The following is a 24,817-nucleotide window of genomic DNA, read 5'->3' as shown; positions in this document are numbered from 1 at the left end:
AATATCTAAGTGCCAGTCAATTTAAATCAACAACCAAAAGGTCGGGTGTTCTAATTGATTGATCAACGCACAACCTGTAATATTTCAATTATATAACAAAATATAATGCGAAAAAGAAATAACACAAACACCAGAATTTTTTTAACGAGGAAACCGCAAATGCAGAATCCCGGGACCTAGTCCAGTTTGAACACACACTGTATTAAGCCACTACAGACACAAGCCTACTCCAAATTAACTTCGGTCTGGACTGTATTTGAACCCCAATCAATCTCACACTGATCCAAGGTACAGTTATGCTCCTACATCTCTGATCCCAGCAGGATGCTACACACTTGATTCCCTTAGCTGATCTCACCCACAACTAAGAGTCGCTACGACCCAAAGTCGAAGACTTTATAAACAAATTTGTATCACACAGAAAAGTCTATGGTAATAGATAAATCCGTCTCCCACGAATATACCTACAAGTTTTGTTCTGTCTTTTGATAAATCAAGGTGAACATGAACTAATTGATAACCCAGACTTAAATTCTCGAAAAACAGCCTAGTATTATCAATCACCTCACAGTAATCTTAATCGACGCAGTGAAAAAGATATTGCGGAATCACAAACGATGAAACGAAGTGTTTGTGATTTCTTTTATATCTTGCCTATCGGAGATATCAATCTCAATCCAATTATTACAATTGTACTCGTACGATAGTAACAACTAGATCAGATCACACAACTACAAGAAAGTAGTATCGGTCTGGCTTCACAATCCCAATGAAGTCTTCGTTAACCTAGTTTAGAAGAAGAAACCAAAGGTTAAAGGAGAATCGACTCTAGATTAACACAACTAGTATCACACAGAAGGTGTGGGGATTAGGTTTCCCAGTTGCTAGAGTTCTCCCTTGTATAGTCTTTCAAATCAGGGTTTGCAATCAATGTTAGCTTGGTAACAAAGCATTCAATATTCACCATTAGATGAAAACCTGATTAGATTCAAGCTAATATCTTTCAACCATTAGATCGAAACTAGCTTGTTACACACAAATGAAATGCACGTTTCTAGGCTTGTGTAAGCGTACCCAAACTTGTCCATTTGTTGGTTCAACAATAGTCAACCAAATGGTTAGCCATATGATCACTTTCATATCAACCATATTCTTCTTCACCATAACTAGTTCAAGTGACTCAAATGAACTAGTTAGAAAGTTGTTCAATTGCAAGGAAATCTTATGTAACTACACAAGACACAATTGAAGCAAAAACGATTTGATTCACTCGAATCGGTTCATGAACTATATAGCCACGGTTTGCAATTTGCATTCCTTAGTTTATATAAGAATAAGTTCACAAACATCGTTTTTAGATATAACCTACTCAAGTTCGCGGACTGGTTTCGCGGACTTAAGTTGCCGGACGGAGTTCACAAACTCCACCAGAATTTCTCGGGTCGAGAACTTCCGCCAGTTCGAGGACTGAGTTCGCGGACTTGGCTCACGCCACTATTCCGGTTCTCTTGGTCAACAAAGTTCGCAAACTTCGATTCAAGGAATAATGACTTATACATATATGTGTTTCCACAACAATGCTTATATCCTCCAATGGTTATATTATCTAAACTCTCATTTCAATCATTGAAACATTCTTAGAGGACGTTGATATTCTATAGTTGTTATTCACAAACTATTTTTCGCCAAAGTAAGCAATTTTCAAAGTGATTGAAACTTGTCATGACTTTCCTCACTAGGTAAAGATGAACTTGGCTAAAGTGAAAGCTTACCAACACACATTTCGAGAAATAGATAGGCGAGATAAACTCGGCTCGAAATAGCAAATGTGTATAATCTAAGTCTATATAGCAAAACGACTTTTGTCTCAAGATAGGAGATAAATAGACTTTTGAGTGATAGATAAGTTCAAGTCTCCACATACCTTTTAGTCGATGAAGATCCACCGGTTCCTTGAGTATTCCTTCGTCTTGTATGATGATTGCCATGGAGTTCTTGAGCTCAACTACACTTTCTATCCTAGTCCGAGACCTTAGCTATAGTAGACTAGAAATCAAGACTTATAGTTTTGATCCCTAACATTGAAAAACATGCTTGAGATAGCAACGCATGCGAGTTCAACCGAGCAATGCTCTAACAATCTCCCCCTTTGTCAATTTTAGTGACAAAACTATCAATACATATGAAATACAAAAAATAAATAAATAAACTTTTGTAGCTCCTATCTACATGTCTAATCTTCAACATTACTTGAAATCTTCGTCACTTCCAAGTACTCCAATGATCCCAAAGGTTGTAAGTTTGGCATCATCGTTGTTGAAAATACGTAGCTATAACAAGGAGAAAACAAGAGTTCTCAATCATTGTTATACAGTGTCATAGTATCATTACACAGCGTCAAAGTTCAATTATGTCACAACTTCAACAACAATACTATGGTGATATGTATCACTCCCCCTTAGTCAATACTCCATCTCACTTGGAAACCACTCCCCCTTACATAATGATCCGAAAACCATATGTATTTGTAGTGTGAACTACATATTAATTCTCCCCCTTTTTGTCAATAAAATTGGCAAAGGTACAAGAACGGGATCCTAATGAAATTTACGAAAGAGAAATTTCATGACCAAAAGAAAGCAAAATATCAACTTATTTAGATGCAATCATAAATCCGAAGCTAAATGCATTTATCAAGGAGTTTATAAAGATACAAGATAACCCCTATAATATTCCACAACCGCACTCCCCACAAAGATTTGGCAATTAAGCACAAGTTCAATTAAGAACTCTCCCCCATAAAATGTCATTCCCGAAAGAACAACAAGAGCGACCTTAATTTCGAAAGAAAAGAAGGATTTCTTTGGACATAAAAAATCACGTACAAGTATGAATTTGAATCCAAAATACTCTATTAAATTAACCACAAGAGAACCCATGATTAATTTAATCGAAAATGCTCAACATAAGTGAACTTATGGAGACTCAAAAATATACAATTAGATTAATTACAAGAGAACCCATAATTAATATAATCGAAATACACAACCAAACTAATCACAAAAGTAATCAATTTAATTGGTCATGCTCGACATGAGAAAACTTGCGGAGCAACAACTAAATAACCAAACAAGATGATTAATTTAGTTGAATATGCTCGACATAAAGTACCTCACGGAACAACAACAAAGCTAATCATAAAAATAATCAACTTGGCCGTTTAGTGCTCAACATAAGACACTTTACGGATCCTCACAGTAATACATAAAAATATGGATTAGGGAAGATCAATACTGCGGAATACACAAGGATTCATTCTATTTTCCATCACTATTCGCATAACAACATAATCCTTGCAAACAAAAGATTTTAACATATCTTCCATCAATAATTGACATAATAGGCTTAACTTTTGTATTTGTCAAAAGTCTATTTATTCTTTTATCAATACATGTATATCGACATACGAAAGACTTTACTTTTGACAAGGTATGGGACAATCATAGTTCACGGATGCAAACACACATATCCGATAATAATATTGCAATATATAAAACCATAAAGATTAATACTGCAAAAATCATCTTCCAAACAAATTTAGAATTTAAACCAATAAATCTAAAAACATGAAGATGAAAACGTTGGACATAACTATGTGTAATCACAATAATGGCTATTCCAAACTCTAGTAATCCTTCTCAAAAATAAGAATAAATTCTCATAATAAGTTTCCTAGGAAACACGACAAACTCGTAATGCACACACAAGATGATTTGTCCTTATAGGATAGAATCAATCTTTTTCGCATGGATTTACACCAATAATAGATACCAAAGGCGTATAAAAAGATTTTCTTAATAAAGAATAACATACAAAGTCAATAACGACTATGCACCATAGTTCACAAAGGATGATTGTGAACATTCAAGAATCCCATAACAATGCATACTACTGGCCGTTCTTGAACTTCCTTCTTTGTGATTTACCAACAACATTCTTGTAAAAGCTACAATGAGCTTAGAAGAGTAGTACTCCAAGAATACAAGTGCCCAAGTCCAAGAGAAGTGGGAGAAGTGCAACGAAATGGAGCAAAATACTCAAGAACAAGAGACAAGACAAATACCAATCTTAACTCATCCAAATTCAGAAATTCTCATCTCCATTTTGAAGAGAAATCAAATAGGAAGAGAACGCAAAAAGAATGAGGTCATTCCGAGTTCGGACGAACAAATTACGGCCAAAACAAGTTTACCGAATATCGACGTCTACAGGCAAGTATGCATGAGGGTTTGCAAACGAATTTTCATGACTTGGAGAAGTTTGCAAACTTGGTATGCGAACTTAAACCCCTGGATTTTGATTTTAAATGGTGGTATGCATACTTGGTATGTGTACCATGAAGTCCAAACATCCCGAACTATTATTTTCAAACCTAAACATTTAAAAACCTTAAACACAGATCAAGTTAGGTAGAAAAGAACGATAAGAAAGGTATGTGAATCATTATAAGTTCTCTAAGTAAATAAAAGCACAAATCTTGCTCAAGTTTATAGACATACCTTTTTAGATGAATCCGGTTGAATTCTACAACCTTACCAAACATAATCTGTGCTCCCCAATTTTCGTGCTTCCCTCACCGTATACATAACAAGGCATTCCTTGGTGAGGATACACTTACAACACACTAAAGTTGTGTTGAGGTGAACAATGTCTTGTTCACCACAAATGACTTTTGGATTATCATGAAAGAGATCCCTTTTAGAACCTTTCACATCCAAATCCATCTTCCCAAAGAACTCTTTAAGTTCCAGATCATGGATACTGCTTTCTCCATAGTCATGGAACTTTCTGGGAAATCATTCCTTTTTACACTCAAAACATCATTGACTTTCTTTGGTATCCACTTTTGAGTGCGTTTATAAACGACCGAAACCTTCTTCCCATTACTCTCTTCAAGATTTTCCTGAAGAGAATTGGATTGACTATTCTTTTGCAAGTTAGTCTTTCTCCAATTGGGAGCATCAGATCTTGTCTTCGTCTTTACGAAGTTATCCTTTTGATAACCATTACGATTCTGAAAAGGATTCGTATGACGTTTATAGGCAAATCTAGGCTTATCACAGCACTGATTCCTTTGCCTAAAGGTTGGACAGTTACAACCTGTAACGTTAAGAGGATTAGTCTTAACGTATGATCTTGGTTTCACAACTTCTTGTGATGCCCAAACAAGAACATTATTAAGTTTCTCATTCCTTATACGGAAACGACATCTCCTTTTCAGCTGACCTTTATTTCCGCAATAGTGGCAAACATAAGGAATGTTCTTACCTCGATCTGTATGTGCTGACTTTGGAGGTTGATATACTTTGCTCTTTCGAACCTTAACTACCGGTGAAGGTATTTCACTTTTTCCATCAGTGGAAACCTTTTGTTGAGAAGAATCACTATCCTTGACAAATTTTACCTCTTTGCTAATACTTGGAGCATCTATTCCCTTATAGCCCAATCCTCGTATATCACGATGATTTTTACTTGCTCATAGCATAGTGGTTAATTTGCTTGAACTAGTATTGAACTTTTTCAAGTCGTCTTCCAACATCTTGATTTTATCAAAAGCAGTAGCTAAATCAGCCTCAAGGCGTTTTTCTCGAGCGAGACAAGCACTTTCTCTATCATCAAAACTAATTTGTTGAGAGTTAAACCTTGCTTCAGATTCTGTAAGTTTCTCTTCCAACAAAAAGTACTTTTGATAAAAATTACCACATTCAAGTGACTCCATACGTAGGTTTTCCTCAGAATCCTTGATGATCGATTCGTTAGAACGATTCGAAAAATAAACACCTGCGTAGCATCTTCTCAATTTCTTGTTTTCTCGACAAAGAGGAGTCAGAAGAGGTGAGACATGAGAAGTTGTAATCTTCTTCATATTCCATGAATCCAAAAACTTAACATGCTCTGAGACTTCCTCATCAACATCTCTATCAATATCTGAATCACCTTCATCTGAAAGTTCATCCAACTGTTCTTCTAGGAGAGTTTCCCAATCAACAGTTTTTACATCAAGATAATGTTTATATATTGACTTAGATGTGACAGTTCTCTCAGGTGAATCCAAGCTTTTAGAATCATCTGGTAATTTCTGAACTGGTACGTTATTAGAGATAGACTCGTCCATAATCAGATCGCTACAAACACAGACTTGTAAGGTCTTTAATGTGTTTTCCTGCTCTGATACCAATTGAAAAAGCGGGGGTACAACAACACACCCAATATTTCGCTTAGCAATCTGTATGGACAAACTCCAATATACTTTCTAGAGAATCAACTAGACAGTCATACTCAATCTAGATAAAAACTATATCAAAAAGTTTATATCTCAATCTCTCGATTTGATCTTTACTCAAGCAAACAGAAATCTGCGAGTCTTTTATCAAATACAAGAGAGATAACTTGGATGGTACCAAAGACCAATTTCCAGTCAATCAATTTAAATCAACAACCAAAAGGTCGGATGTTCTAATTTATTAATCAACGCACAACCTGTGATATTTCAATTATATAACAAAATATAATGCGGAAAAGAAATAACACAGACACCATAATTTTGTTAATGGGGAAACCGCAAACACAGAAAAACCCCGGGACTTAGTCCAGTTTGAACACACACTGTATTAAGCCGCTACAGACACTAGCCTACTCCAAATTAACTTCGGTCTGGACTGTAGTTGAACCCCAATCAATCTCGCACTGATCCAAGGTACATTTATGCTCCTACGTCTCTGATCCCAGCAGGATGCCACACATTTGATTCCCTTAGCTGATCTCACCCACAACTAAGAGTTGCTACGACCCAAAGTCGAAGACTTTAATAAAAAAATCTGTATCACACAGAAAAGTCTACGGTAATAGATAAATCCATCTTCCACGAATATACCTACAAGTTTTGTTCCGTCTTTTGATAAATCACGGTGAACATGAACCAATTGATAACCCAGACTTATATTGCCGAAGAACAACCTAGTATTTTCAATCACCTCAAAATAATCTTAATCGAAGCAGCGAAAAGAGATATTGTGGAATCACAAACGATGAGACGAAGTGTTTGTGATTTCTTTTATATCTTGCCTATCAGAGATATCAATCTCAATCCAATTATTACAATTGTACTCGTACGATAGAAGTAGAAAGATCGGATCACACAACTACAAGAAAGTAGTATCGGTCTGGCTTCACAATCCCAATGAAGTCTTTAAGTCGTTAACCTGGTTTAGAAGAAGAAACCAAAGGTTAAAGAAGAATCGAATCTAGCTTAGCACAACTAGTATCATACAGAAGGTGTGGGGATTAGGTTTCCCAGTTGCTAGAGTTCTCCCTTATATAAACTTTCAAATCAGGGTTTGCAATCAATGTTAGCTTGGTAACAAAGCATTCAATATTCACCGTTAGATGAAAACCTGATTAGATTCAAGCTAATATCTTTCAACCGTTAGATCGAAAACTAGATTGTTACACACAAATGAAATGTACGTTTCTCGACTTGTGTAAATGTGCCCAAACTTGTACATTTGTTGGTTCAACAATAGTCAACCAAATGTTTAGCCATATGATCACTTTCATATCAACCATATTCTTTTTCACCATAACTAGTTCAAATGACTCAAATGAACTAGTTAGAGAGTTGTTCAATTGCAAGGAAATCTTATGTAACTACACAAGACACAATTGAAGCAAAAACGATTTGATTCACTCGAATCGGTTCATGAACTATATAGCCACGGTTTGCAATTTGCATTCCTTAGTTTATAAAAGAAGAATTTCACAAACATCGTTTTTAGATATAACCTACTCAAGTTCGCGGACTGGGTTCGCGGACTTAAGTTCCCGGACGGAGTTCACAAACTCCACCAGAATTTCTCGGGTCGAGAACTTCCGCCAGTTTGCGGACTTGGCTCACGCCACTATTCTGGTTCTCTTGATCAACAAAGTTCACAAGATTCGGTTCAAGGAATAATGACTTATGCATATATGCGTTTCCACAATAATGCTTATTGTCATATCCCTTGTTCTTGAGTGTTATGGGCTGACCTGTTTGTTGGAGGTGCCTTTAGTAATTGGCGTATGTTACGTAGTTTGGTTAGTGAGTTAGTTGTAAGGCGTGCGAGCCACACGCTGGCAGGACAAGTCTCCTCCATATACTTGTCTTGTGGCTATTGTTGTTTTTCAACCAGTTAATGAAAATGTTTCTCTGTGAATATGTTCTCTCCTCAACCCTAACTTTCTCTCATCTTATTCTTCTAATTCTCATCTTAATTCTTCAAGGGTTGTTTCTGCATATCAATTGTAGTGAAATCACTACAAGTGGTATCAGAGCACTCGATTCTGAGTGACCTAAAAAAATGGTGAGTAAAGCTGAATTTGAAGCTCTTACTAAACAGCTAACCTCAGTCATACAGTCTACTGAGAATGAGGTGCTAGAAATCAAAGCAAAGCAAGATTCTCCTTCTCCGCTACTGCTCAGAACTATGATGGATCTGTTTAAAACGGAATCTAGGAAGTTAATGGAGGAATTCAAGGAACAATCCAACCGAACTGGGGGACCAATCCTCAACAATCCGGTGGTTCATAACACCCAGGAGCGAACTGTTGGTCCTCTGCTGAATGGTGAGAATTCTAATTTTCCTCATACACATAAGCTTAAGGTTGATTTTCCTAAATTTGATGGGGTTAATCCTAGATCTTGGGTCAGGAAGTGTACCAAATATTTTCAATTGCATCAAATGAATGGGGAACAAAAGGTACATGTAGCTTCCATGTATTTAGAAGGAAAAGCAGATGTATGGTTTCAGGATTACCAAGTAGGAAAGAATGTCATTAGGTGGGAAACATTTATGAAGGATATTTGTTCTCATTTCCAAGAGTTGGGACATGATGACATAGTTGGGGAGTTTAATAAACTGAGCCAAGCTAGTACTGTATCTGAGTACCAAGAAATATTTGAGGAACTCAAAGCACTAATGTTGGCTAAGAACAGGCACCTTACTGAAGAATACTTCACCTCAAGCTTTATTAGTGGGCTGAAGGAAGAATTGAGGATTACAGTGCAAATGTTTTCCCCAGCCACCTTGGAGAAGGCAATCTACTTGGCAAGAATGCAGGAGATACTTCTTGACAGTGCCAACAAGAATGCCAAGATCAATAGACCACCACCCCTGTACATTCCACAGATCCACAGAAGTACAGTGCAGAGCCCAAAATCTACATCTCCTTCACCTAGAGGAACAGTTCCTAATAGTCCAAAGTTTCCTCCTATTAGAAGACTCACTTATGCAGAAATGAAGGCAAGGAAGGATAAAGGATTATGCTACAATTGTGATGAAGAATTCAAGTTGGGTCACAAATGTCAAAGACAACAATTATTCATGTTGGTGGCTGATGAAGAGGAACCAATTATGTCTGAAGAAGATTCACCCTCTAATACTCCCTTAATACAAGAAGTGGTAGAATAGGATGTGGAGATATCTGTTCATGCCTTGTCAGGTAATACTTCCCCAAGTACCATTAAGATTCATGGTCTAACACTAAACAAGCACCCTATCACCATTCTGGTGGACAATGGAAGCACACACAGTTTCCTAGACCCTGAAATTGCAAGATTGAGTGGCTGTCTAGTTGAGCCAACTGCTAAATTCCAAGTAGCTGTGGCAGATGGAAACAAATTAGTAAGTTCTTCCAAGTGTCCAAGATTTCAGTGGGCAATGCAAAGCAATAATTTCCAGTTTGACATGAGAATACTTCCTTTAGGAGGGTGTGACATGGTACTTGGTGTTGATTAAATGAAGGGAATTAGTCCAGTAAAATTTGACTTCAAGAAGTTAATTGTATCTTTTAGCTCAAAAGGGAAGAATGTAGTCTTGCAAGGAATTACTGAGTCAGCTAGCATTTCACTCATGACAGGGAAAGAGTATGAAAGGTACAGGAGGAAGCACAAGCATGGCATGGTGGGGCAGTTATTCTCCATCACTGGGGAAGAAAAACAGACTTTAACACCCCCTTCCTTACAACCTCTTTTAGACTCTTTTAAACCCATCTTTCAAGAGCCAATTCACCTACCCCCCCACCAGAAGTCATGACCACCATATACCATTACAACCACTTTCAACCCCACCTAACCAAAGACCTTACAGGATCCCTGACATTCAGAAGGATGTGGTGGAGAAATTAGTCCAGGAAATGTTAGCTACTGGTGTGATCAGGCCCAGTCATAACCCCTTCTCATCCCTAATACTGTTGGTCGAGAAAAAAGATGGAAGCTGGAGGTTTTGTGTGGATTATAGGAGGCTCAATGAGCTTACAATCAAGAACAAATTACCAATACCTGTCATTGATGAGCTGCTTGATGATTTGAAGGGTGCAAAGGTGTTTTCTAAGATAGATTTGAGAGCTGGATATCACCAGATAAGGGTTGCTCCAGCTGATATACACAAAACAACATTCAAAACTCACCAGGAACACTATGAGTTTTTAGTAATGCCATTTGGGATTACAATTCCCCAGCCAGTTTTCAAACCTTGATGAATGATATATTTCAACCTTATTTAAGGAAATTCATCCTAGTGTTCTTTGATGATATCCTCATCTATAGCCCTGACATGGAAACTCACATTAAACACTTAACCATTACCTTGGAGTTACTCAAGCAGCATTCCTTGTTTGCCAAGCTCAGCAAATGTTCCTTTGGGAAATCACAAATTGACTATTTAGGTCATATCATATCTGGTGAAGGAGTAGCAGGTGACCCTGAGAAGATTGCTTGCATGGTAAGGTGGCTAGTACCAACCACTCTTAGAGATCTCAGAGGGTTTTTGGGTCTTACAGGGTATTACATGAAATTTGTTTAAGGATTATGGTATCATTTGCAAGCCCTTAACTGAGTTACTTAAGAAAAACCAGTTTCAGTGGAGTGATTCAGCAGAGTCAGCTTTTCAGAGATTAAAGGAAGCAGTCACCACCACTCCTGTATTGGCCTTACCAGACTTCTCAAAACCATTTGAAGTGGCAACAGGTGCTTGTGATGTTGGAGTGGGAGCTGCCCTGGACCAATAGCCTTCTTTAGCAAAGGTATGAGAAGCAGATTCTTGGCTATGTCTACTTATGAAAAGAAAATGATGGACATTGTGTTAGCTGTCTCAAGATAGAGAACTTATCTACTGGGCAATAAGTTCACCATATACAAAGACCACCAGAGTATTAAATACTTTATGGAACAGAGAGTTCATTCAGTGTTACAACAAAAGTGGCTCTCTAAGCTCCTGGACTACACTTATGAACTTAAATACAGAAAGGGAGCTGATAACTTAGTAGCTGATGCACTATCTAGAGTGAAAATGGGAGATGATAGCTCTTGTCAAGCACTGACTCAAGTACAACCATCTTGGTTACAAGGAATTCATGACAGCTAGATTAATGATGACTTAGCTCAAAAATGGATACCTGAACTAACCACCAAGGGCCAAGAGGCAGGAGAATTTACTTACCAGCAAGGGGTTTTGAGGTATAAGAAAAGAATATATATTGGCCAAACTGGTGACTTGAGAAGGACAGTTCTAGAAGCCCTACACTCATCTCCAGTGGGGGGACATTCAGGGGGACAAGCAACTTATCAAAAGGCAAAACTTTATTTTTATCGGGAAGGAATGAAACAGCATATCCTTACTTATGTCAGAGAGTGTGATGTTTGCCAACAACATAAGGGTTTCAACACTTCTCCAGCTGGTCTTCTACATCCACTACCTATTCCAAACCAAGCTTGGGTGCACATATGCATGGATTTCATCACAGGGCTGCCAAAGTCTGAAGGAAGGGAAGTCATTTTGGTAGTGGTAGACATGTTAACCAAATACAGTCATTTTATTGCACTCAACCACCCATATACAGCCTCCTCTGTAGCTACCAGATTCTTGGATACCATCTTCAAATTACATGGCATGCCCAAGTCCATTGTGTCTAACAGGGACAGTATATTCATCAGTAATTTTTGGAAAGTACTGTTTGCAAAGGTAGGAACTTCACTGCACCTTAGTACTGCTTACCATCCCCAGACAGATGGGCAAACAGAAAGAATCAATGCTTGTTTGGAGTCTTATCTGAGATGTATGACTAGCTCAAGACCTACTAAACGGGTCACTTGGTTACCCTTAGCTGAATGGTGGTTTAATACTACATATCACACAAGCTTGAAGTTGACTCCATTTGAAGCTCTATATGTCTATGCTCCTCCTCAGTTTGGTATCCTCTCTTCTCAAGCAGGCATCCATGCTGCAGTTGAGGACTATCTACATCAGAGGAAAGAAATGGCTCAAGTTCTCAAGGAAGCCTTGTAATTTTCTCAACACAGAATCAAGCAACAAGCAGGCAAGAATAGAACTGAGAGATCCTTCAATGTTGGAGATTGGGTATACTGAGGTTACATCCTTATAGGCAGACAACAGTGCAGCTGAGAAGAAATCTGAAACTGGCTGCTAAATTTTTTGGTCCATACCAAATTACTACTAAGGTAGGAGTTGTGGCTTATCAACTTAAGCTGCCAGTTGGATCTAAAATCCACCCTACATTTCATGTATCACAACTGAAACCAAAGTTGGGAGCAGGAATTGTAGCTCAGACTGTTCTACCCACAACTGATGGCAAGGGACAGCTTCATATGACACCAAACCAGGTCATTGCTACCAGAAATGTTGTTAAGAATCAGCAAGTGATAGCTCAAGTGCTGGTGAAATGGAAAGGTTTGACTGATACTGAAGCAACTTGGGAAGACACACAATTGATGAAAGCACAGTTCCCAAAGTTGATCCTTGAGGACAAGGATCTTGTGAAGTAGAGGGAAATTGTCATGTCCCTTGTTCTTGAGTGTTATGGGCTGACCTGTTTGTTGGAGGTGCCCTTAGTAATTGGCGTATGTTACGTAGTTTGGTTAGTGAGTTAGTTGTAAGGCGTGCTAGCCACACGCTGGCAGGACAAGTCTCCTCCATATACTTGTCTTGTGGCTATTATTGTTTTCAACCAGTTAATGAAATTGTTTCTCTGTGAATCTGTTCTCTCCTGAACCCTAACTTCCTCTCATTTTATTCTTCTAATTCTCATCTTAATTCTTCAAGGGTTGTTTCTGCATATCAATTGTAGTGAATCACTACACTTATATCCTCCAATGGTTATATTATCTAAACTCTCATTTCAATCATTGAAACATTCTTAGAGGACGTTGATATTCTACAGTTGTTATTCACAAACTATTTTTCGTCAAAGTAAGCAATTTTCAAACTGATTGAAACTTGTCATGATTTTCGTCATTAGGTAAAGATGAACTTAGCTAAAGCAAAAGTTTACCAACACATATTTCGAGAAATAGATAGGCGAGATAAACTCGGCTCGAAATAGCAAATGTGTATAATCTAAGTCTATATAGCAAAACGACTTTTGTCTCAAGATAGGAGATAAATAGACTTTTGAGTGATAGATAAGTTCAAGTCTCCACATACCTTTTAGTCGATGAAGATCCACCGGTTCCTTGAGTAGTCCTTCGTCTTGTATGATGATTGCATGGAGTTATTGAGCTCAATTACACTTTATATCCTAGTCCGAGACCTTAGCTATAGTAGACTAGAAATCAAGACTTATAGTTTTGATCACTAACATTGACAAACATACTTGAGATAACAACGCATGCGAGTTCGACCGAGCAATGCTCTAATAGGTGGTTACTGGAGCTTTTTCTGTTGCTGAACAAGTTAGTAAAATAAAAGAAATAAAATAGCAGACAAATACCTAAATTACTCATCTTCTATTTGCAGGCGGTTGCTTGCTATTTACCAAGGCAGATTTCCATAACGTCAAAGCTTCAAGTAATTGAGGGTTTCTGCAATTCTTCGGGGTAGCTTGTAAACTTTTAAAATATTGGAGGTGGGAAAATTGAATTGGATGATAAGTATCTTGGCATTCCTTTATTTCTCGATAGAAGGTACTTTATGTTTTTCTAGTATTATTGATACATAAAATCCACATTAACAAAATGCAAAGATAAGTTTGTTTCTCAGGACGGCAGGTATGTTCTAATTAAGAATGTTTTGAAAGCTATGCATTTATAAGAAATTTCCATTTTAAATGTTTCATATGGAATCATAAAGGAGGTGAACACTAAGTAAGGGAACTTTTGGTGCGAAAAAACTAAGAGTTAGGTACTTACCTCACTTTCTGGTAAAAACATCATCAGTAAATATAGAAATCTAGGTGGTCTTGAGTGTAGATATTGGATTATGTTATTCAAGCTTTATTGGATAAATCAACATGAAGACTTTATCAATGCTTACATCAGTTATGGGCTTTTTCCTTAATACAAAATACTTCTCATGTATTAATACTCCCTCAGTCGCAGTCTAGTTGAAGGTTTAGGTGTTTCCACGCAGATTAAGAACTTTATGCCTTAGTTAGTTAGATGTCTGAACCATGGCAGTTAGGCTATATAATATTTGTTCTTTCATAATCTCTTAGGTAGTTGCTTGGTGTTCTTGACCATGAGAATCTAGTGCAAGATGAGTTTCCTCTTTCCCTGGGCCCTTACCCCACGATGGATGAAACACAAAAGACAAACCAAAAATTGGTCAGTCAACAGGAGATTAGCATGGGTTAAGATAGATATAAAGAAACGAATGGACGCATGCAGTCCCGTTCTCATCGCATCTCTTTACCAAAACTTATACCACGAGTCGAACGCCTCAAACCAGTACCCTTCCCTATTGAATAAAGCAAGTTCTATCCACGCCCCTCATCTTTGAGTATGGCTTTTCACTCGGAGAAGGAGTCACCTCACTTGAGGTTCGTTCTGGTCCGCTGACAGCTATGAATCTCTTCCAAGGTACCATTATGTAGTGTATATGAATTGGTTTTCATGTCTTCCTTCACCTCAGATCATTTGGGGAGGCATTTATGTAAATACAAATAGAAAGTGCAAGTTGTGGAAAGATATGGGAATTTAATCTTAGTAGTGTTCCTTAGTGTAAGAATCTGCGACTTATCGGATCAAGACTTAGGAAAAGAAGCCCACATCAGCTCCCTCGCTACGTATCAAACGAGTTAAAGATTCGAAAACGGTATCAAAGGATCTTTTTTTATACAAAAGGTACAAAAGCACTATGTTGTGTATTAGACTTCATTGGCCCCTGCCTTCTTGAGTTCTAGCGAAGTTTTGTTTAGGAACTTATACTTAGCCCTGCTAGCCCTACTCTCAAAAGTATTGGCTGAAGAACATGTGACAACCTATACTCCCGTCCCCCTTCCCTTTGACTAATGCATCCTGCCGCATCGGCATCAACAAGTGCTTATAGCTCGAAAGCTCTGCCTTGGCGGCCGGTGAAGCCTTTTTGCTAGTTTGGAATGCTCATATCCAGCCGTTGTAGATGCTCGAAGAAGAATTTCTTGAAAGCACTGATCTAACAAATTATTTTCATTCGAAGAGCACAAACTATGCTTCAATCTTGACCTGGGAACTCAACTGTATATTCTACAAATAAAGGGGAAGGGGATAGAGTTACCGAAGTCGAGAGCATGTAGCAGCTAGACGTAATAAAGACTGACTGGATAGAGCAAACAAAAGCAGGGTTGCTTCTCGCTAGCTTGAATCCCTCGAATCTAGACCGGATTCTAAGAGTTTCTGCAAGCGCAATTAATTCACCGTGAAAGACATGAGTTAAATGACTTATGTATCAAAGATTCATTTTTAAAAGGTGTATATATAAGGGTTAGACAGCATAACCGCCAACATTTGATTATTCATTCATCATCATCAGACATGAATTATTATCCCGTGATAATAATTCTTAAAATATTTAAATTTCTTAGTACTTTTTTATTTGTTTTTAGTGGTCTAATTTCAGTGCAGAGACAAATCAGGAAAATATGAGAAAAATATGAAAACCTTCACTTATTTTAGGGATAAAAATAAACCCTAAACCTTTAGCTAAACTCGCTTATTCTCGAAGGGAGTATCATTCTTTCTAAGCATAAAAAAAATGCTACCCGGGCATAGACGGTTGTGTGGATATAAGAGTATTTGGTTTCGGATAGTTGGGTGATGGTTAAAATATTCAAATATCGAGTGGTAATTGGTTTTTGGAATTTTTCAGGCTCATACACTTGCTCAAGTCTGTTAATCTATATTTTAAAGTGGAAGATCTTATTGATGATGCAACCAATTTTCTGAAGAAAAAAAACACTATAATAACTTCTTTGTTCAACCTAGATACTACTGGTAAAATCTTGGCACCGATGATCTTATTTTCTGGTTCGAACAAATTTGTTTGGACTTTCATTATAAGTATGCCATTTACAATCATATCTCCATACAATAAATTATTGGAACTTAAATATAACAATTTTGTTCCGACACCAAATTGGCTATTTTTTGGAAGAATCTTTGGTCTTTGAAGACTCTACCGAAAATCAAGAAATTTCCTTAAAATGTGTCAATGACATCATCCCTTCTAGTGAAAGATTAATAAAAATTATGAGTTATGGAAGTGATACCGGAGAATTGTGTAACATGGAAGTTGAGATCACAATGCATATCCTTGGAGAATGTTCCTTTTCCTGGACTGGTATTCTAATCATGGTGCTAGAAGATCTCTTGTTACAAATGGGGATCCTGTCAAAATTGGATCAAGAAATGGTTTAGTGAGGACAATGTCGAATTGGGTAGTGATTGGATAGTAAAAAAAACTAATACATCTTGAGAAATCGGTAAATCGAGGTGTTGTTGTGTCTTCCAAAATATTAAGCCAAGAATCCTATATCCACTATTAGAAGTATTCAAAAACTGAATTATCTTACATTCCATGGAATCAAATGGAAGATGGTTCTCGATAATGCACCAGCCAATGTAAATCATCCGCATGAAATTCAACACATGATCCTTTTTTAACTTTGGTTATGAGTCCTCCTTCAAAAATCAAAATACTTTTAGTGAAATTTAGCTAATAATCATGAATTTTGTAGGTGGATACCGAAGCTCGAGATGCTTTTATGCAGATGAATGATTAAGTAAAGAACAATTGGACTGCAAGGTCTTACTTCATCCGGTTCTTTAGGCAAGAGAGTTATGACTTACACACATTATTGAGATTTTTAATAAAATTCCCCTCCATCTATACCTGCTTAATAAAATTCCCTGTTTTCTTGAACTTTCATAAGATGTCTCTATCGTTATGATTTCCTCCTAGGCTTATTAGTTTGGTCATTTACTCGTTGGCTTGGTCAATTTCTCACCGAACAAGAAATTACATTAATCCTGCAATCATTATTATTTTTTATCTTTTATAACCCTAGTCTTATTTTATTAACAAAAAAAAAAAAAAGATCGATCATAACTCTTATTCTCTTGTCTTATTTTTCCGCTTTTCGTCCACTGTTTCCATCTGGATTCGACTGACGGATTTAAATCATGTAATGGCCTTAAATTATTTTTTTCTTTCTTTTGTAGTTCACTTCATAGTTACAATTAAAGATGAATTTTACCAGAATAATCAGATTGTTCCTTCTGTTCAACTTGATCTTGTTTCTAAGAAGGTAGTGAATTAGATTTAATTGCGTCTTTCAATTTTTTTTCTCATTCTTCTGATCACGTCTAATTTCACGCTTGATCCATCCTTTACATGTTGGTTTTTATCTGGGATTTCATATTACTCTCCGCAGTTGGTTTAACGAAGAAGATATTTTACATTATGTGGGTTTCATATAAAATTTTATATAAATGTTTCCATCAAACGGTTGTGAAATAGGTGTTCTTGTTTTCTTGAACTGTGGTATACAATTGGTGTTTGTATATTGATACTGATACATCCATTTTCATAAACAATAATCAACTGTTAAATTGGATTTGATTGATTTCGGGTGATTAGGAATTCAACGAGTGTATTATGATAGATTTTGCGGGTTTATATATCCAACAAAAATCATTTAACCATTGATGTGGTTACCGAGAATGTGCAGAGTTTCCGGTATGAAAAGTAGAGGGTATCAAGTACGCTATTGTTGATGGTGGTTTTTTAACAAGGGAAAAACTTAAAAAATCGCCTTTAAACCTGTAATACCTCATTACTTGTATAATAATCACTTCTACCACACTGATTGGATAACTCCTAGACGGATTGGCTGCTAGTATAAAGAAATATTTTCCTCAAAATGCCACTGGTATTGGTTGCAATTTCTCTCCAGATGATACTTGACTATACAAAATATACGTTCAAAACATACTCTTATTCCTGAACGATACCAATATTGAACCTGTTCCAAGTCACAAACTTTCACAGATGAACCTTTGAACATGTTGTATATGCACCTCGTACTCAAATTCCTACCCGAGGAGCATCCATGCTTTGCTGAATTTGCAACGGAAGTAACATCTAAATGCAATCTTGGCCAGAAGTATGGTCCCTACGGACATGGCTGAGCTTCCATGGCCATCTTCATTTGGTCGTGACCATGTTGTCGTGGCCTTCCCAATATCTAGGCCATGTCCAAGCCATGGACATCCCTACTCGTCCACGACCACGGTGTCAGGGCCTGCCTAAAAATCCATGCCCTGCCTATCCCTACTTGTATAAGATCCAAATTCCAACAAGTATAAAACTTGCGATCTATCTTTCAGGATATGAATTCAACAAGAACAAGTTTTGGTTTGAACTCATTCAATAAGGAATTAAATTATCTAGATTGATTGCATACTTATTGTGCCATTCTTGTTATAGTACAAAACAAGAAGCACACAAGATACTAGAATTTTCTTAACGAGGAAAACTACATTGACGGATGTTAGTACCTAAAAATTACTTATAAGCAAAACAAATGCACCGTTGTGGCACTTTCTTTTTAGGTTCAAAACTAAAAATTAAATAGGACAAGCCTAAATCACGAAAGTAGCCGTTCCGTCCTGCTTCGATCACGATGAGATAAGATGGGTTGATCTTAGGGGAGGGAAGCAGAGAAATATTGAGAGATTGAAATTGTATTGAATTGTGTATTTGGGTGTTGAACTGTGAAGAATAACATAGTTCTTGATATCACAAGCTTGTTCTGTTTTCTAAATAAGCTAAGTGGCCTATTTATAGTATTTATGATACACATTGCTTTTCTCATAAGTAATGGAGGTTGTGAGATTATGGAGAAATGGAGAATATGGAGATAATGGAGGTGAGGTGAGATATTTAGGGAAGTTTCTAGAAGAACCCCTTTTATTGTATCCATTATCTCTCCAACTGCTATAACCGTCACCACTACTTGTAACTTCTCATCAAGGGGAGTTTCCACACTGCATGTTGTTGGAAACCACCAGACCAATACCCCATGAAGAATCCCCCAATGTGACGTATTTGATGTTTTGTAGGAATTAATGGAGTCATGGACTACCTATTGTTTTGGATAAATCATGGATGTTTATATGCCACATGTCTTATAACATGTTTGATTGAGTTTTATGGAGTTGTTGAGAAATCAACTTGGCCATATCCAACTAGGACGCTAAGCATATGTTGTGGCATGTTTATAACATATAAAGTTGCTAGAAGATAGATTGGTACGTTAATAGTTGGTTATAGTGCCAAATATTAGCATGGCATGCTAATGGCGTAAAAGCAACATACATGTTCACTCTTTTCCACGACAATTAAGATGGAAATAAGCATGCCATGTTTTGGCCACAATCTTGGCGTAATATATTGGGGTGTTAAATAGTCGCATGGCATGTGGCATGGCACATTCATGGCCTAATCGTGGCGATAGAGTAGCAAGTGACATTATGGCCTAGAATAACGCTAAGATTTGGCACGCTATAGCTTGTAATGGCGCTAGAATTAACCTAGCAGGTTGATATTCAAAAGATAGCTTAATATATTTGGCCTCAGTTGAGATTAGTCCTTGATGTGGTTGTAGGCGTAGCATGGCATGGCGTGGCTTAATATGGCGCTAGGGGTCGGCACGTCATGGCCTAAAATGACGCTAATGCCAGCCTGGAAAGCTGCGGACTTAAAGTATCTTAGTATGTTTGGCCTTATCCAGAACAACCAAGATGAGAAAGGTGAAGCCATAACTTGGTCACGGGAATAACAAGTCAAGTAGTGACCTATTGGAGATGTTGTGGCATATTCTAGACCTAAGGTGGCGTGTGGAATATTTTGGACCTAAGGTGGCGCTAAAATCAACTTAGCGAGCTACAACCTTAAAAGCGGCCTAATATGCTCAGGCCCACCCACGGTGATTGAGACCGAAATAACTGGATCTCACCTTGGCCATAAACCTATAGAGCGTGTGTACGTCATTGTGGCGTATTAGTGGCTAACCATGGTGATTGGGCCCACATGTATTTGGTCGTGGTTTGATGTTGGATGGCTAGGGCATAGGAGTAGCGCGACTTGGCCATAGCCAATAAACGAGAATTATGGTGTGGCTTTAATTCGATCGTCCCTATTATGATGGTCGTGGAGTATTTATCTCAACCTAGGTGATTGATTTAGGAGTTTCGCTTATGATTAAATTGTCATAACTAACTAGGTTAGAATTGGCTCCAACCTTTAGGATTTAATGAACTTAGCCGGTCATGGCCAATTCTCAGGTCACGGGGTATTGACCATGACTTTATTCAACTAGGATAGCTGAAGCTAAGTTGAGATTAGCTGGAGCTAAGTTGAGATTAAGTCTTATAAGAGCAACTTTAGTGTTGGGGTTCTATATTCCCAAATTGTTATCCCATATATGGCTTTTTATTTGGAAATTTTGTTGTGTGACTTATTGGGAGACCGAATTCTATTCAACAAAGTAGTTTAAAACTGAGTTTGTCTCTAAAAGTAATCTTTAACTCCTTCTAACTAAAGCTCAAAGTAGTTTAGAAATGAGTTTGTCTCTAAAAGTAATCTTTAACTCCTTCTGAATGAAACTCATTTTATAAAAGCGTTTTAAATCACTTTCTAGTTTGGAAACGAAATTAAAAAACACGTTTTATGATGGACGTTATTTAAATAGCATTTCAAGTGATACAGTTTTTATAACACCGTGAAGTTATATTTGAGAATTGCCAAAATCAGTTCTCAAATATGGCAACTCCATTTGAGAATATGACATTTCGGCAACAATTTTAACTTTTAGCAACCCAGACTGCGCCTGATTTTGTTGCCATATATGGATTTTGGCAACAACACTAATGTTGCTCTAAGACGTTGATTGGTCGTGGCCCCTAGTAGCGTATTAGGGTTTTGCAAACTTAACCACCACGTGTTTGTGGCATGTGGCACAGTACCGACTATGTTATGTACTTGGTCGTAGTTGGTCAAAGTCCCAAAGGGTCATATGAGGTATCCACAGATTTGGCCAAGGACTGGCCAAGTTGTATGAGTTGTAGAAGTTATGCCACGGACTTGACCAAGGCATGGCCAAGTTGTATGTGATATGGCAGTTACGCCACATACTTGGCCAATTAGGGTTTGTAACTATAATGGCTTATAGGAGCGATAGTGGCTATACCACAATCTTGGTTGTAGTTTGCCAAATATTGACTATGAAAATTATGCCATGGACTTGGCCGATGATTTTGGGATAATTCCAGTTATGTCATAAGTTCATTCTTGACTTAGCTAGAGCATTATGAGCTGCAGCGGTTGTGCTATGCTACAATACTTAGGCCACTAGCTTATGACTCAATCATTATGTGGCTATAATCTAGGGTTTGAATTATGGCAGTATGCCATGCCCAGATTAGGAGCACAATGTTATTCTAGTATGAATTTGAATACGATAGTGCCAATATAACATGTTCAAGGAACTCGGGTGTGGGAGTTTGCGACTTGGGACGATGACTATGTATTAAATATAATACTTTAAGTAGCATGTTTGTTCAAGAATTACGTCAAAATATAGTCCTAATATGAATAATGCATTATATGTGGCATAAAAGGTACATATACTTGCACACATGAAATAACAAGGTTTCAGCCGGGGAAAGTCCTGAAATTTGGCGTACATCTACATATTTAGAATAGCTACAGGACTACTGAGTCCATTAATTGAACATGCATTATTGATTCTCTTGCGGAATACAAATTATTACAAATTCTTAATCCTAATGACGTATCAAGGATTATTATGCTATATTTATGCAACCGGGGAAGGTCAAATTTACCATAAATACCATTGTCAAAAACTCACCATCAACAACAACAAAAACCCTGGGATCTCGTTCAGATTTGAACACCACACTCTATTAAACCGCTATAGATACTCTCATAATATCAGACTTCAGACTGGAATGTAGTTGAGACCGGATTAAGCCTCCGAGAAATTCAGCTGCAACCATGTTCTTTATGTCTCATGAACCTCACAATATTCTATACACTTTAGTCCCTTAGCCAATGTTGTACGACTCGGGGATCGGTCCCGGATCGAATGGATGCCGATCCCCGATCCCAGCCGACACCACCAGAGTAAATCGACAAGTCACATATTATACATAAACCAATTTAATTAGCATCCACGTATCCAGAACAATCTCTTAACTCCCCGTCCGACCATTTAAAACCTCTCAATTTTTTTACTCCCGCAACTCCTTGAAACATAACATAAAAATATTTCAAGGTTATATCCATCTTATTTAACTTTCCTCTTTCTTCTTCATCTATAAATTTCCTTTTCTACTTCCTTTTTAATTCAAATTAAAGATCTGGTAGTTGATTTACAAACCGTTACCACGTTTCTCGTAAATCCCATCCTCTCAAATTTAAATGAATTCTCTTAAATTTTATAAGACAAACATTTTCGATTGAGAACCAAAGTTGAGAAATACAGGTGATTGTATTTATTTATTGGTAATCAAAGTAATCTTTAATTTAATTGATTAAGAAAAAAGGGCTTTGGATCGAAGGTTTGAAAAGGTTGTCTGATTTGAAGGGATAAGAAAAAATCTATGCTCCTCCAGTCCATCCCATTTTTCTTCCTCAACTTCCTGATATTTTTTTCTCTTCAACTTTCTTCTTCTCGGGCCTCAGACTGATCCCTCACTGACTCGGTGAAGCAACATGTTAAAACTCGGGTAGATCGAGTATTAGATGATTGTATTATCCAGAGGATGATCCAAAGTTACTCACGAGTAACTTGGCTGATATGTATAACGTTGCCCTTTAACTGATGTCCTTTACATCCTAAGAGTTGCTTCAACTTCAGTGAAGACTTTTGATACCTGTCTGCCTCTAACAGACAAGCCTATTTGGTTTTCCTTTTTATATGTTTCAATCTAGGTTTGGAAATCTCTTTTTTGTAAACAAATTCCAGCAAAGAGAAGCCTAGACCACTAATCACCTCTCGAGAATAATCCAAATAAATCTAAGAAAGCTTAGATATCTATCTTGAGGAATCACAAAGTCTGAGACGAAGAGAACTTTGTGATTTCTGTCTATCTTGTTCATGATCTAAAGTCCGTGAAATTCAACTTAATAACCAGTAGAACAAGATCCGATTACAAGAATTATCAGTTGAAAGATATTTTAACCGGGCTTCACGAATCTCTGAAGTCTTTAAAGTTGTAACCTAGAATCAGCTTCATAAAGAAGCTTAGGTTATAGAGGACGACTCTATCATTGCAATCAAGACGCAATAGCGACATGGATTAATAAATCATGTTGCTAGAGTCTATCTATTTGTTGATTTTCAAGGCTACAGATAGCTTTGAATTCAATCTAAGATTTCTTGAGATTCAAGCAAATATTTTTTCAGTTTAGATGAAATTTCTAGTTAGGAATATCATGTAGCTTGTGAAAAGTACGCCTTGAAATTACAGAGAAGAATATGCATTATGGTATAGAGTTACAGAACCATGCACAATGATAGTCCATAATGCTAAGTAAGCCTTTCAACTTACAAGCACTAGCGGTGTTCAATATCACTTAAGACTAAACAATAATCCACAAGTCTAAAACAAAGTGAAAAAGTGGGGGTACAACAACCTCACCTAATATTTCGCTTAGCAATATGTATGGACTAACTCCAATATACTTTCAAGAGAATCAACTAGACAGTCAGACTCAATCTTAAGAAAAAGTATATCAAAGAGTTATATCTCAATTTCTCGATTCAATCCGTAATCAAACAAATAGGAATTTGCGAACCTGATTGAATACAAGAGAAATAACTTGAACAGTACCAAAGACCAATGTTCAAGGATCAATCAATTTTAATCAACAACCAAAGGTTGGATTTACCAATTGATCGATTCAACGCACAACCGGCGATATTTCAATTATATAACAAAATATAATTTGGAAAAGAAATAACACAGACACCAGAAGTTTTGTTAACGAGGAAACCGCAAATGCAGAAAAATCCCGGAACCTAGTCCAGATTTGAACACCATACTATATTAAGTCGCTACAGAAACTAGCCTGCTACAAGTTAACTTTGGACTGGAATGTAGTTGAACCCTAATCAATCTTACACTGATTCAAGGTACAGTCGCGTTACTTACGTCTCTGATCCCAGCAGGATACTACGCACTTGATTCCCTTAGATGATTTCACCCAAAACTAAGAGTTGCTACGACCCAAAGTCGAAGACTTGATAAACAAATTTGTATCACACAGAAAAGTTTATTGAATAGATAAATATGTCTCCCACAGATATATCTACGAGTTTTTGTTCTGTATTTTAATAAATCAAGGTGAACAAGAACCAATTGATAACCCGGACTTATATTCCCGAAGAACAACCTAGTATTATCAATCACCTCACAATAATC

At 37.2% G+C, this 24,817-nt stretch overlaps 1 protein-coding gene across 1 annotated transcript; it reads left to right on the top strand.

Moving 5' to 3' along the window:
* Nucleotides 1-10,649: 10,649 nt before the first annotated feature.
* Nucleotides 10,650-11,103, top strand: LOC113278941 (uncharacterized mitochondrial protein AtMg00860-like). The gene is made up of 2 exons (XM_026527663.1): nt 10,650-10,817; nt 10,900-11,103. The coding sequence occupies exons 1-2, from the start codon at nt 10,650-10,652 to the stop codon at nt 11,101-11,103; spliced, it is 372 nt and encodes a 123-aa protein (XP_026383448.1).
* Nucleotides 11,104-24,817: the final 13,714 nt, after the last annotated feature.

Source organism: Papaver somniferum, chromosome 5, assembly GCF_003573695.1.
Source record: "Papaver somniferum cultivar HN1 chromosome 5, ASM357369v1, whole genome shotgun sequence".
Classification (NCBI taxonomy): domain Eukaryota; kingdom Viridiplantae; phylum Streptophyta; class Magnoliopsida; order Ranunculales; family Papaveraceae; genus Papaver; species Papaver somniferum.
The sequence above is the reverse complement of the archived record's forward strand: the minus strand, read 5'-3'. Positions and strand labels throughout refer to the sequence as shown.